Source organism: Cnephaeus nilssonii, assembly GCF_951640355.1.
Source record: "Cnephaeus nilssonii genome assembly, chromosome: 12".
In the NCBI taxonomy this organism is placed as follows: Eukaryota; Metazoa; Chordata; class Mammalia; order Chiroptera; family Vespertilionidae; genus Cnephaeus; species Cnephaeus nilssonii.
Window position 1 is genome coordinate 948,013 of NC_137083.1, and position 13,342 is coordinate 961,354.

The 13,342-nt window shown below is 59.9% G+C and overlaps 1 protein-coding gene across 2 annotated transcripts; it reads left to right on the forward strand.

Moving 5' to 3' along the window:
* Window positions 1–248: 248 nt before the first annotated feature.
* Window positions 249–12,369, forward strand: LOC307108146 (uncharacterized protein C7orf57 homolog). 2 transcript variants are annotated; one of them, XM_079785882.1, is made up of 9 exons: window positions 249–345; window positions 473–640; window positions 2,713–2,898; window positions 5,375–5,486; window positions 5,993–6,146; window positions 9,066–9,163; window positions 9,561–9,766; window positions 10,121–10,135; window positions 11,324–12,369. In XM_079785882.1, exons 2-9 carry the CDS (start codon window positions 586–588, stop codon window positions 11,368–11,370), a joined length of 873 nt encoding a protein of 290 aa, XP_079642008.1. In that variant the 5' UTR covers window positions 249–345; window positions 473–585; the 3' UTR covers window positions 11,371–12,369. The 2 variants fall into 2 exon arrangements, with proteins under 2 accessions (XP_079642008.1, XP_079642007.1); XM_079785881.1 differs by lacking the exon at window positions 249–345 and having other exon boundaries at window positions 568–640; window positions 2,592–2,898.
* Window positions 12,370–13,342: the final 973 nt, after the last annotated feature.

Genomic DNA, 13,342 nt, shown 5'->3' on the forward strand with positions numbered 1-13,342 from the left:
ACTCGGGGCGGGGCAGGTAGGGGGTGGGAGGAGGACTCGGAGACCGGCCCCGCCTCGCCCCGCCCCCTTCTGCGGCCCCACCCACTCGGGTCCCGGGCGGTTGACTGGCAGGGCCCGCGCTCCGCCCCCGTCCCTGATTGGCCTGCTGCGGCCCCACAGGCTGCCCCGATTGGCTGTCGGAACTCCAGCCGCGCCCGCCGGTTGGCCACCCGGCCGTTGCCCGGGCGACGCGAGTTGTTGTGGTTCCGCGCCGCGCCGGGAGTTCGTGATTGGCCGCGCCGCCCGCCCGGTGGACTTTGGCCTTTGGCGCCGCGGGAGGTACCCACCGGGACCCGAGGCGAGCAGGTGAGCGGGGCGGGCGGCCCGGGGGCTGGGCGGGGCGGGGCCACCCGGGGACCCGCTGTCCTCGGCTGTACACCTGCTGGGACGTGCACGCCCGTCCTGAGCGGTGACACGCCCGCATGTGGGTCAGGCGGAGGCGGACGGACCGGCAGAGCGGGCGCGGACCTGGCCTCTGCAGCTCAGCCCGGCGCCGTGCTCTGCTTCCCGGCTCATCGCGAACACCTGCCCGGCGCGTCTCCCGGCATGAGGAACGCGAGCAAGGAGCTGCCCGGCGCCACCAGCCGCTACGCCCCCTGCGGTGAGTGCCCAGCCGCCGAGCGGCCAGCCTCTGCTGCTGGACAGCTCCGCGCCCAGCACCCCGCGTGCGTGTGGATAGACGAACACGTGATACCCCCAAAGAAAGGGGCACCATGTATGCTCCTGTGCCCCAGTGTCAAAGCGAGGCTGAAAGGGAAATGTGGGGGGCGGGCGGGAGAGTCCTTTTTTTCTCATTTTCAGAAACAAAACGAAACAGAAAACCGAGCTCACTATGTCCCCTGCTGGGAGTGGCTGGACCCAGAAGCGGGGTCCCCTGCAGGTTGTGGCTTTGCACTGAGCAGGGTTTGAAGCTGGGCGGAGGGGAGGCGGAGGCCTGGTGCCCAGGGCTGTTTTGCCTTTCGTTGGTTGCTCCCCATCCCGGGAAGGTCTGGAGAGGGGGAGGCGGAGATCCAGGAGCTGGCTGCCAGCGGCAGGGTGGGGCGGCCCGCAGGCCCCAGCCTCCTGCTCAGAAGTGGGACAGAGCTTGGCCGTCATGTGATCTAGTAACCCTTCCAGTCCGGAGCTCTGACTGTGACCCCTGGGGGGTGGCGCAGGGGTACAGGAAGCATGGAGTCTCCCCTCTCTGCCCCAGGCTCTCAGCCTACCTGTGACCTCTGGGGCCTCCGTGAGCAGCCTGGCCTGTACGAAGCAGCGCTGAAATAAGCTCTTTAATACACGAGCATCTCACCTCAAAACAGCACGACGAGGTAGCGTTAACCTGGTTTATAGGTGAGGAAACTGAGGCACAGAGTCTGAGGATGCTGCGGGAGATCGCACCCCTCACAGGTGGCCCCACCCCTCACAGGTGGGCCCTCTGCCCAGCTCTGACCCCTGTTCTCTGAGGCCTCGGTGGCCAGAACAAGGGCCGCGGTGTCTCTGGGAGCCCCGGTGGGGTGTGGCTGTGCCACGCAGCTCTGTGCTTGGAGACGGGAGAGCTGCCGGCGTGGGTCCTCTCGATCTTTCTCTCCTTACTGGTACGGGAGGGTGGTCATAGAAACCCACACGGGAGTCAGTGACCTGGGGCCATACTCGTACTCATAACTTTTGAGTGACAGAAGCTGCAAGATGATTCTTGTCCCCTGTGGTCCTGTGTGGTGGTGACCGTGGAGCCCAGTGGGTAGGGCCCTGGCCCCCTGAGCTCCTTTGCACCCGGTTATAAATGGTGGACCCACAGCTTCCAGTAATGAGAAGAATGGGACTCCGTGTTCCCTGTGGATTAATTAGTAATCAAAACACAGAGAGGGAAAATACAGCAAGAACTGAGCGCCTTCCCTCCAAGAGAGAAATGATTCGGCCAGGAGACGAGCTGCATGCGTATGACGCTCCTAAACGCGCGATTCTCAGGGAGCTTTCCACAGCTCCTCACACCTCCCCCAGTGGTTCCCCCCTTTTCACAGCTGCGGTGGCGATGCAGCTAATTACTGCTCTTCGGCCATTGGCAAGACGTCCGTGTTAGACATTCACGTGCAGGCGGCGAACCCGGCTCTAGTTCTAAGGAGAAATCGCATGTCTGAGCCTTTCACTAGAGGACCGTGACTCCTTGCTCATGGAGTCCCTGTCTGCGGATGCAAATCGGTCAGTTCAGACCGTTTTCCTGTGTGCCTCCGGTACAGGCAGGGCTCTCCAGAGCCACAGAACCAACAGAATGTGTGTGTGTGTGTGTGTGTGTGTGTGTGTGAGAGAGAGAGAGAGAGAGAGAGAGAGAGAGAGTTTAAGAACGGGCTTACACAGTTGTGAAGCAGGCAGGTCCGATTACCTGCAGGGTCAGGGCCCCAAAGAGCTGATGCTGCAGTCCTGGGTCTGAAGGGAGCTGGAGGCTGAATTCCGTCCTCCTGGGACCTCAGTCTTCCTCCTACGTCCTTGAACTGATTAGGTGTGGCCCACCCACAATGTGGAGGGTGACCTGCTTTTCTCAGAGGCTGGAGATCTAAGTGTCACTCTCACCTTCCCAGCATGTCCATCCCCTGGTCCCAGGGACAATGCGACCTTCCCGGCATAGCCTTCTTCCAGGCAGGGGACCAAACCTCCCTGAACCTCCCGCAGTGACCCACCCTGGCCGCCTCCTCTCCCTAGACTGGTATTACCACCTTCCCGTGAAGCGGTCTGAGAAGGCTGTGGACGCCCCGCCCATGTCCCAGATCCCAGGCCTCAGCGAGCTCCGGGACACCCCCAGCAGGCACCTGCTTGGGACTCGGCGGTACTGGATCAAGGACACGGACTCAGAGTACGTGAAGCTGGCCAAGCAAGGCGGCCACCCCGGTAAGCACCCGGCGCTCAGCCCTCTGTCCTGTGGGGACGGCTGTGGGGCCGCCTGCCATCATCCCTCCCAATGGAAGTCTCCCTGACCGAAGCTGGTTGGGCCCAGGCTGTTGGAGATGAGGTTATGGGGCAGGTGGGGGTGGGTCAGGCCGTTGGAGATGAGGTTATGGGGCAGGTGGGGGTGGGTCAGGCCGTTGGAGATGAGGTTATGGGGCAGGTGGGAGTGGGTCAGGCCGTTGGAGATGAGGTTATGGGGCAGGTGGGGGTGGGTCAGGCCGTTGGAGATGAGGTTATGGGGCAGGTGGGGGTGGGTCAGGCGTTGGAGATGAGGTTATGGGGCAGGTGGGGGTGGGTGAGGCTGTTGGAGATGAGGTTATGGGGTGGGTCAGGCCATTGGAGATGAGGTTATGGGGCAGGTGGGGGTGGGTCAGGCCATTGGAGATGAGGTTATGGGGCAGGTGGGGGTGGGTCAGGCCGTTGGAGATGAGGTTATGGGGCAGGTGGGGGTGGGTCAGGCCGTTGGAGATGGAGGCTATGGGGCAGGTGGGGGGGTGTCAGGCCGTTGGAGATGGAGGTTATGGGGCAGGTGGGGTGGGTCAGGCCGTTGGAGATGGAGGTTATGGGGCAGGTGGGGGTGGGTCAGGCCGTTGGAGATGAGGTTATGGGGCAGGTGGGGGTGGGTCAGGCGTTGGAGATGAGGTTATGGGGCAGGTGGGGGTGGGTCAGGCCGTTGGAGATGGAGGTTATGGGGCAGGTGGGGGTGGGTCAGGCCATTGGAGATGGAGGTTATGGGGCAGGTGGGGGTGGGTCAGGCTATTGGAGATGAGGTTATGGGGCAGGTGGGGGTGGGTCAGGCCGTTGGAGATGGAGGTTATGGGGCAGGTGGGGGTGGGTCAGGCCGTTGGAGATGGAGGTTATGGGGCAGGTGGGGGTGGGTCAGGCCGTTGGAGATGGAGGTTATGGGGCAGGTGGGGGTGGGTCAGGCCGTTGGAGATGGAGGTTATGGGGCAGGTGGGGGTGTCTCTCCCCAGGGCCGGGCTGCTCTCTGAGAAGTTAGGCTCCGTCGGGCTTCCCGGCGTCGGCCCTGGGGGACTTGCCTCCACCTTTGCCTGATTCGCCGTCGCACACGGTCAGCGGCAGAGCCTCAGGAAACCGCCCGGGCAGAGTTCCCTGCCGTGCAGACCGGCCTGCGGAGCCGTCCCCGCGGTTGCTCTTGCCCCGAGCCTCACTGTCCTGAGCAGAGGGACCGGGGAGCCCAGCTGGGGTGTACAGGAGAGAGCACTCCCGGCTGGCTAACAGAGGTCGCTGACCGGGGGAGGGGGCTGCCCACAGCGCCCTCCTCACAGGCGGCTCTGAGGGTGCTGACCACTGTTCTCTGGCTGCCACGCCCCCCAGGAGGCTGTCATGGGGATGGAAACCAAAGTGACAGCATCTGGGCTGCGAGGTTAAAGGGCCAGAGCAAGCCCTCAGGGTCATGGGCGTGAAGCACCCAGCGCAGGCCGCCTCGCTCCGGCCGGGGTTCGAGGACAGGAGGGGTCAGCCGGCAAATCAGATTAAGGTCTGAGATTAGATCAGAGGATGTGTCCGCCGTAATCTCCAGCAATGGCAGTGAGGGTACTAACGGGGACAGAGATGAGCTAGAGAGAGGCAGAGAGAGAGGCCGGCGTGGAGCTAGAGAGAGAGGTGCAGGGGGAGGTGCAGGTGGGGGTTGTGTGATGCTGACAGAGCAGGGGGAGAGGAGAAGGCAGAAGGGAGGGTGAGGGTGAGCTGGGGATCTGGCTGAAGCCTGCAGCAGAACTGATACTATTCTTGTAACTATTCTCAGAGTCAGACATATTTAAAAACCACAAGTTAAACTTTTCTTACTGATGGTCAGAAGTCAGTAAGTGTTGGCTGCTGCCATTGTTCCCGGTTCTTACCACCCCTTTGCTGTCTGAAACCAACCCTTGACCCCGCCCGGCCCCCAGCTATGGGAAAGCCCTTGGGTGGGGGTGGGGAGGACGGAGAGGAGGCAGGGGGATGGCCTGGCCCGGAGGACTTCTCCCTAAACTGCTGTGGGGTCAGGGACAGCCCCTCAGAGGCCGAGGAGACCAGACTGACCGGGCTGCAGGGAGGGCATGGAGGCAGAGGAGCGGGCGGCCGCCAGCAGCCCCGGGGAGACCTGAGTTCTGCCCCCTCAGATGTCCGCCTGGAGCGACCACCCACCTGCGGGAAGGGGTGGGTGCTGGCGGGCACAGATGCCTGCTTAGGTGCGAGGGTGGGGGGGAGAGGGGGGGTGGGCAAGCATGGGGATGTCCCTCCTCAGCACCAGGCAGGCCCGCCTCAGCATGTGCACAGGGGGCGGAGGACCAGGCCGCCGGGTTCCCACAGCCCCGGAGCCAACCGGAGAAGTCAGCACCTAGTACACGGTGCCCGCCCGCTGGCCGTGGGCGTGCCCGGTGGGTGGAGCCGCTCACGTGCCTCCTTTGGTTTTGAGATCTGCTGATGCACTTGGCGCCGCCCGGGTCCAGGAAGGGCTCGCCCGTCGCCTACTCCATGCCCGACTGGTACGTCCACCACAGCCAGCCGCCCACGGCCAGCCAGAGGCGGTGAGTATCTGCGTGTGGTGCTGTCCTTCATCCTCACAGGAGAAAGGGGTTGAACTGATTTGCAGAAAACACCTGTGATTTCTGGCTTGACCTCGGGATTCTGGGAAGCCGGCCCTGGAGAAGGGCGATGTGTTCATTCACAGAACCTGGAGGGAAGGGCTGGAGGCCTGGGGAAGGAGAAAGGGTGGTGCTACCTGAAGACAGGCAGAGGGAGGGGGAGGGGCAGATGGAGGGGGAGGGGGAGGGGCAGGGGGAGGGGGAGGTGGGAGAGGAGATGGAGGGGGAGGGGAGGTAGAGGGGGTGGGGAGCTGTAGGGGGAGGAGCAGATGGAGGGGGAGGTGGAGAGAGGAGATGGAGGGGGAGCTGGAGCAGAGAGAGAGAGGGGGCGGGAGTGGGGTAGGGGGGAAGTGGAGGGGCAGAAGGAGGGTGGAAGGGAGATAAAAGGTAAGAGGGGGAGATCAGGAAGCAGCGGGCAGCTGACTGGGGGTCTCCCTGGGTCTCTGCAGGGGGCTTGCTGCCTACATGCCCGATTACATGGTTCACAAAGAGTTTAACCCCGACCTGGCCAACGGGAATTACGAGTCCCGAAGGGGGCCGTTCGACTTCGACGTGAAGACCATCTGGCAGAGAGAGGCCGAGGAGCTGGACAAGAAGAAAAAGGTGAGGGCGCCCTCACAGATGCCTCCGGGCGTGCGTGGCCCCTGAAGAGGGGTGGGCTGTTGCCGCTGGTGCGTCCCCGGTTGTCCGTGACATCACAGGCTCTGAACTTTACCCTGGGATCTCCTGAGGGGCGAGGGGCCGCCTGCCCTCGGCAGGCCTTGCGTTTCCGGCATTACCTCTTCCTCCCGGGAAGTCAGCTTGGTAGCCGGCACCCCTGCGGCCGACCTGACTCTCCCGGCACAGGCAGCGAGAGCCAGGGTGTGGTGCAGACCCTTGGTCGCTCATGGCTTGTCTGACCTTTCGCTTGTTTCCCATCTTGGTGACCGTCATGAAGCCACTGCCAACCTTTGCAGCCAGGCCGTGTGGACACGGGCAGGCCATATGGACACAGGCAAGGCTATATGGACACAGGCAAGGCTATATGGACACAGGCAGGCTATATGAACGCAGGCAGGCCGTAAGGACGCAGGCAGGCCATATGAAAGCAGGCAGGCCATATGGACGCAGGCAGGCCATATGGACACAGGCAGGCCATATGGACGCAGGCAGGCCATATGGACGCAGTCAGGCTATATGAACGCAGGCAGGCTATATGGACACAGGCAGGCCATATGGACACAGGCAGGCCATATGGACGCAGTCAGGCTATATGGACGCAGGCAGGCCATATGGACACGGGCAGGCTATATGGACACAGGCAGGCCATATGAACGCAGGCAGGCCATATGAAAGCAGGCAGGCCATATGGACACAGGCAGGCCATATGGATGCAGGCAGGCCATATGGACGCAGGCAGGCCATATGGACGCAGTCAGGCTATATGAACGCAGGCAGGCTATATGGACACAGGCAGGCCATATGGACACAGGCAGGCCATATGGACGCAGTCAGGCTATATGGACGCAGACAGGCCATATGGACACGGGCAGGCTATATGGACGCAGTCAGGCTATATGGACACAGGCCATATGGACGCAGGCAGGCCATATGGACACAGGCCATATGGACGCAGGCAGGCCATATGGATGCAGGCAGGCCATATGGACACAGTCAGGCCGTGTGGACGCAGTCAGGCCGTGTGGACGCGGGAAGGCCGTGTGGATACGAGCAGGCTGTGTGGACGCAGTCAGGCCATATGGACGCAGTCAGGCCATATGGACAGGCCGTGTGCAGGCCGTGTGGACAGGGGCAGGCTGTGTGGACAGGGGCAGGCCATATGGACACAAGCAGGCTGTGTAGACGCAGTCAGGCTATATGGATGCAGTCAGGCTATATAGATGCAGGCAGGCCATATGGACACGGTCAGGCCGTGTGGACAGGCAGGCCATATGGGTGCAGACGGGCCGTGTGGAGGCAGGTTTTCACTGCATGTCAGTTGGGTAAACACCGACCAGCTGGGTCATGGCACGGGCATGTTGAACTTCACGAGAAGTCGCCTCCACCGCGGCCACATCATGTTCTGGGCCCCACTCCCCGCGGCATAGGGCAGTTGGGTGCTCCACACCCTCACACCCTTGACCTTGTCTGGTTTGATCCATTCTGGCGGGTGCCTCCCATGGTGGTTTAAATGGCATCTCCTGGGACTGGTGATGCTCCTGCATCTTTTCATGTGCTCCCCCTCCCCCAACATCTTCGTCGGTAAAGCATCTGTCCCAATCTCACCGTTTTAATTTTTATTTATTCATTAAATTAATTAATTTAAAAAAATTGATTTCAGAGAGGAAGGGAGAGAGAGATGGAAACATCAACGATGAGAGAGAATTATGGATTGCTTGCCTCCTGCATGCACCCCCACTGGGGATCAAGCCCGCAACCTGGGCACGTGCCCTGACCCGGAACTTATCCGTGACCTCCTGGCTCATAGGTCAATGCTCAGCCGCTGAGCCACGCTGGCCGGCCGGTTTGGCCGTTTTAAAATCAAGCTTGTGTCATGGAGGCTGAGAGTCCCCTGTGTGTGGTCTGGAGACGCCCTTTCCCAGACCTGAGCCCGGCCTGCATCTCGTCCCCATCGGTGGCGTGTCTCTTTCTCCTCTTAGCATGTCTGTGGAAGGACAGAAGTTCTTGATTTGGATGAAGTCTGATTCACGTGTGTTTTCCATGTATGACTTTCTGTCTATGAAATCTCTGTCTGAGCCCTGGTCACAGTCTTTCCCTGGGACTTTGACTAAAAGTGTCATAGCTCCCCTCCCCCTCCCCCAGCAGCCGCCCTTCTTCCCAGCACGTCCCAGCTTTTATTTCGGGAGCACCCTTCCCATCGCCCCTCGTGCCCGTCACTGGCCGGGTCCCTGGTCCTATTTCTGAACGTCAGCCCCACCCTCCACGGCCCGGCTGCCCTGGTCCTCGGCCAAGGTCCTGCCGCGAGAGCGTCTCTCCTCTGAGCCCACCTCCGCTCCACCAGGACCGCCTGCTCCTCACCTGCTGCCTTCCCCGTGCCACAGCCCCCCTGGCGTTGCTGGGCAGGATCCAGTCCTCTCCATCAGCCACGCGTGCTCGGTGCCGTGGGGGCTGGGCTGTGCAGTGACGCACAAGCAGGTTCCTCTCGGCCCTGGCCCGACGGTGAGGAGCCCCCCTTGAGCCCGGTCCGCTCTGCCTCCCCCTCGACGGCTCCGGGAGACCCCGGACCCCAGCTGGGGCTGCCCCCTCCGAGCTGGGACCCGCCCTCTCGGAGCCCCTGGAGGACCCGGTCCGCCCGCTGTGAGCTGCTCCTGTCTCCCTCCAGCAGCGCTGTGAGCACCGTGGTCTCGGTCACCGCGATGTTGACAGGGTTGCCGCACTGCGTGGCATTGTGGCTCCTGTGTGTGTGTGTGTGTGAGAGAGAGAGAGAGAGACACGCTGTGCCTGCTGCAAGCCGCCTTCTCCCTAGGCGCCGGGCTGCTGAGCGCTTTTCACTGAACCAGGGTTTGTGTGTTTCTCTCCCAGGTGAGGCTCCCCGCCATTACCTCCAGGTCCCCCAGCAAAGCGGGGACCCCGCCGGGCCCCCGAGATCCGGCAGGAAGTCGGCTCTCCTTCCCTCCCATGTAAGTGCTGGGGTGCCCACGCTGTCAGCTTGGTGAAGTTTGGTCTTTGGTCCACGTGACCAGTGACTGAGGGGCAGCCACACGCTGGCTCCCGTGGCCGAGAACAGCGGCTCCCGCCACGCGGGGAACGTGGCTCTGAGGCCGCAGCTTCCCAGCCCTGGCTGCTGCCTGCTGCTCCGCTTCCCTCACAGGAAGTGCCTCTTCACTTCCCTCAAATTGTGCTGCAACTGATGGGCAGTTGTCTAATTCTTAAGAGAGAGAGAGGGAGAGAGAGAGAGAGTCCATGACGTTTTAAGGAACAATAAGCATCTAATTTATCGTCGGGATGTTTGCCGAGAACTCAGAATTACCATTAACCTCGTTGCTCCCGCTTGTCGTTAATTTCTCCCATTCCCAGGCCTGGTCACAAAACCAGTTCCCCCACCAACTTCTCCAAACTCATCAGCAACGGGTACCGGGATGAGTGGCTGCTGCAGCGAGCCGACGCCGACAAGAGCACCCCGCAGCCGCCCCCCGCACCCGAGTCCCCGAAGGACCCCGAGGGGCAGGATGCCGAGCAGCTCCCGGACCCAGAGGCTCCGGAAGGCTCTGCGGAGGCTCAAGGTGAGGGGCACCCAGCCAGCCCTGTGCCCGGGGCCGCCCCCGAGGAAGGGGCGTTGTCCTGGCGCCCGCCGGGCCCTGGCCCCACGGGACCCCACGGGACCCCACGTGGCCGGCCAGTTCTGTTGCCCACCCACCCTCTCTCCACTGTCGGGTCGGTACGTGAGCGGTTCCCACCAGCTGCTGTAAAAAGTGCACTTTTGAGCTTTACAATGGCCGTTGTTCCTGTGCCGTATCGTTGTCAGTAATGCAGCCTTTGGCGAGTTTTTTAAAGCCATTATTAGAAGCACTGATTCTTTTAAAACGTGGTCTGCTTCACTACATTGAACAAGAAACGTGCTTTGTTCTTTATTCCAGTGTCTTCTCCAACAAGTGAGTGTTTGTAGAACGGCGTTTGCATTGAAATACAACAGCTGTTGGGCACAGAAATCAAGGAAGTTCTTCAACCTGCAGCCGAGGACGTCCCTCCCCAACCGGCACGCACTCCAAGGGCGACGCTGGCCAAACATCCAAGTCCTACACACGTGGTTTGGGGCAGCGAGAGAAGAAGCACGTGCACTATTACAACAAGAATATTTTGTTTTGTTTTTATGCATATCACACAAAACACAGTTTAGTTCAGAGATGTCCACTGTGTCCCACACCATGTGAGGCGTGAGGGCTGCAATACGGAAAGGCAGGGGCCCAGGCCTCACCTGCACGGGTAGTCAGGGTTTTAGCATCATTTTTGTGCACAGTTTCACGTATAGAATTCCTTCGTCACTGACAAAATATATGACCTCGTCAAGAATTATCATTTAACATCGTGTAAGCTTATACACTTTCTTTAAAATAATTTTTTTATTGATGTCCAAGAGGAAGGGAGAGGGAGAGAGAGATAGAAACATCAATGATGAGAGAGAATCATGGATGGGCTGCCTCCTGCACACCCCCTACTGAGGATTGAGCCCGCAATCCGGGCGGGGCATGTGCTCTGAATGGGAATCGAACCCTGACCTCCTGGTTCATAGGTCGATGCTCAACCACTGAGCCCCCAGCTGGGCTGGCTTTCCTTTATTTAAAACTAGAGGCCCCGTGCACGAAATTCGTGCACAGGGGGGGGGGGTCCCCTCAGCCCAGCCTGCACCCTCTCCAATCTGGGACCCCTTGGGGGATGTCCGACTGCTGTTTTAGGCCCGATCCCAGGGATCGGACCTAAACCAGCAGTAAGACATCCCTCTCACAATCCTGGACCGCTGGCTCCCAATCGCTCACCTGCCTGCCTTCCTGGTCACCCCTAACTGCCCCCTCCCAGCCTGATCGCCCCTCACTGCCTCTTCAACTGCCCCCCACCCCCCACCCCCGCCAGCCTGGTCACCCCTAACTGCCCACCACCCCCCTGCTGGCCTGGTCACCCCACACAACCTGCTTGTTCAGTTGTTTGGTCGTCCCTCACTAACCCCCCTGCCGGCCAGCCATCTAGTGAGGGTGTGAGGGTCAGTTTGCACATTACCTCTTTATTATACAGGATCATCGGCTACATTGCTCCACTTCCCGTCACCGCTGCGCTCTGTGTTGCAGGTCCAGGCTCCCCTCCGGCCACAGGGACGCCCACAGAGCTCAAGTAACCGGAGCCCAGGATGTGGGGGATCACGTCCCGAAGGCTAGATATGAGCTGACCGTGTCACGGCTGTGTTTATAAGGCTCCGGCTCTACGTTACCAATATAGATTCTCATGAAATAACTCGTTCAAGCAGATTTGACGTCACTGTTGTGCAGGCGGCGCGAGGGTGGGGTTTTGCTCCGTGCATTTCTCTGGGATGCTAAGGAGGCGGCCTTTGGGGTGCCATGCCTCCCCCTCCCCTCCGGGAAGTCCCAGTGTCTGGGACCCACTCCCTCCCCATCACCAGCTGACATCACCCCGACGTGGGTACCTGTGGTGGTGACATTTTCATTGAAGGCTGTTGTTCAGACTTTAGCTAGAAGAAACTCAGACCCCCCCTTGATTGCTTCCTGTAATCTCTGCAGAGGTCATTTTTCTGTTAAAAAATTAATTCCAGAATATTGAGATGTACTTTATATTGAGAAAAGGATTAATTTATTAGACCTCAAAGTTTTAAACATTTAATGTAGAAGCACTGGAGCATTTGCAAGTTTTAAATGTTTGCTAATTTTTCAATAAACTGGGATCTATACTATTAAACATACATTTTGTCCTTCAAGTAAAAATGTCTTTAATTTCAACATTTAACTTAGTAGTCTTAGCAAAAATTCTTCAGTAGACTGGCTTCTCTTGTTTTATAAATGTTGCTGCTGTTTTTATGTAATGAGCATTTTTTATATTTTGTACATTTCATTCATTAGTAAAATAATCATTTCCCAATGAAAGATTGCCAGGAAGACAAATAAAGTCACAAATATTTTAGCTTCCTTCCTGGAGTAATGTATCATGCCCTCGCTCACCTGACTAGAAGCTTCAAATTAGTTTTTTAAATGCGATATTAAGTGAGCTCATGTGTCTACATTGTTTGATCAAACCGATGTCCCTGGGGAATATACGAGATGTGATAAAGTGAGGGTGGCTGTGCGATTGAATAGAAAGAATGTAGCATTATAATAGGCTCCTATTTTCCCTCTTTTCTTCCTCCTCCTCCTCCCCCCTCTCCCTCAGTTCCAGCCTCATTCTCAAACATCCCCACCCGAAGAAAATTACTGAGGAACAGATATCAGTAACATACAACTGTCTTTTAAAAAAATAATAGTCAACCTCATACCCATATGCTGGAGGTTTGGGGACATAAAGTTCATACATAGGGCCTTTATTTAAAAAAAAATGTTTTTATTGTGGGTTTTTTTTTTTAGAGACAGGAAGGGAGAGGGAGCGAGATATAGAAGCTGCAATGATGAGAGAGAACCATTGATGGGCTGCCTCCTGCACGCCCTACTGGGGATCGGCGTCGGCTCCTGGGCACGGGCCCTGCCGGGAACCGAACCCGGGCCCTTCAGTCCGATGCTCTCCCCGCTGAGCCACACCTGCCAGGCCCACAGTGACCAGGCTCTCACCGGACAAGGGCGTCTTCAGTGTTAGATTTTCCGGTTCCCGGGCCGCCTCTTGGAAACGAAAGAAACGAGTCCAGAGCCCCGGAGGCGCCGGGCCACCGCCGTCCCCACCCTCCCGCTCCCCCAGCGCAGCAGGCCGGGCGCCCTCCCGCCCCTCCCCGCGGCCCGGGGCGGGTACGTGCGGGGGAGCAGGTGGCCGGACCCGGCGGTTGCGCGTCTCCGCCGGCGGATGAGTCACTTCCTCTGCGCCCGCGGCCCCGGCTGTGCCCCCGGCTGTGCCCGGAGCGGGGCTCCCGGCTGCGAAGGTCCCCGGCGGGTCCCTGAGGCCGGGCGGCCGCTGCGCGCAGGGAACGGCGCAGCCCCACTCCCGCCCCGCCGGGTCCGCTCCGCACCTTTTCCCTCCGGCCTGTCCCCCCGCGGGGCGGGGCCTCTCCGTCCGCCCTGCGCTCCCGCCCGGGCGGTGGCCGCGGGGGTAAGCCTCCCCCAGAGCGTCCGGCCGCCGGACCGGGAGGAGGGCAGTTCCCGGCGGGTCCGCGGGTG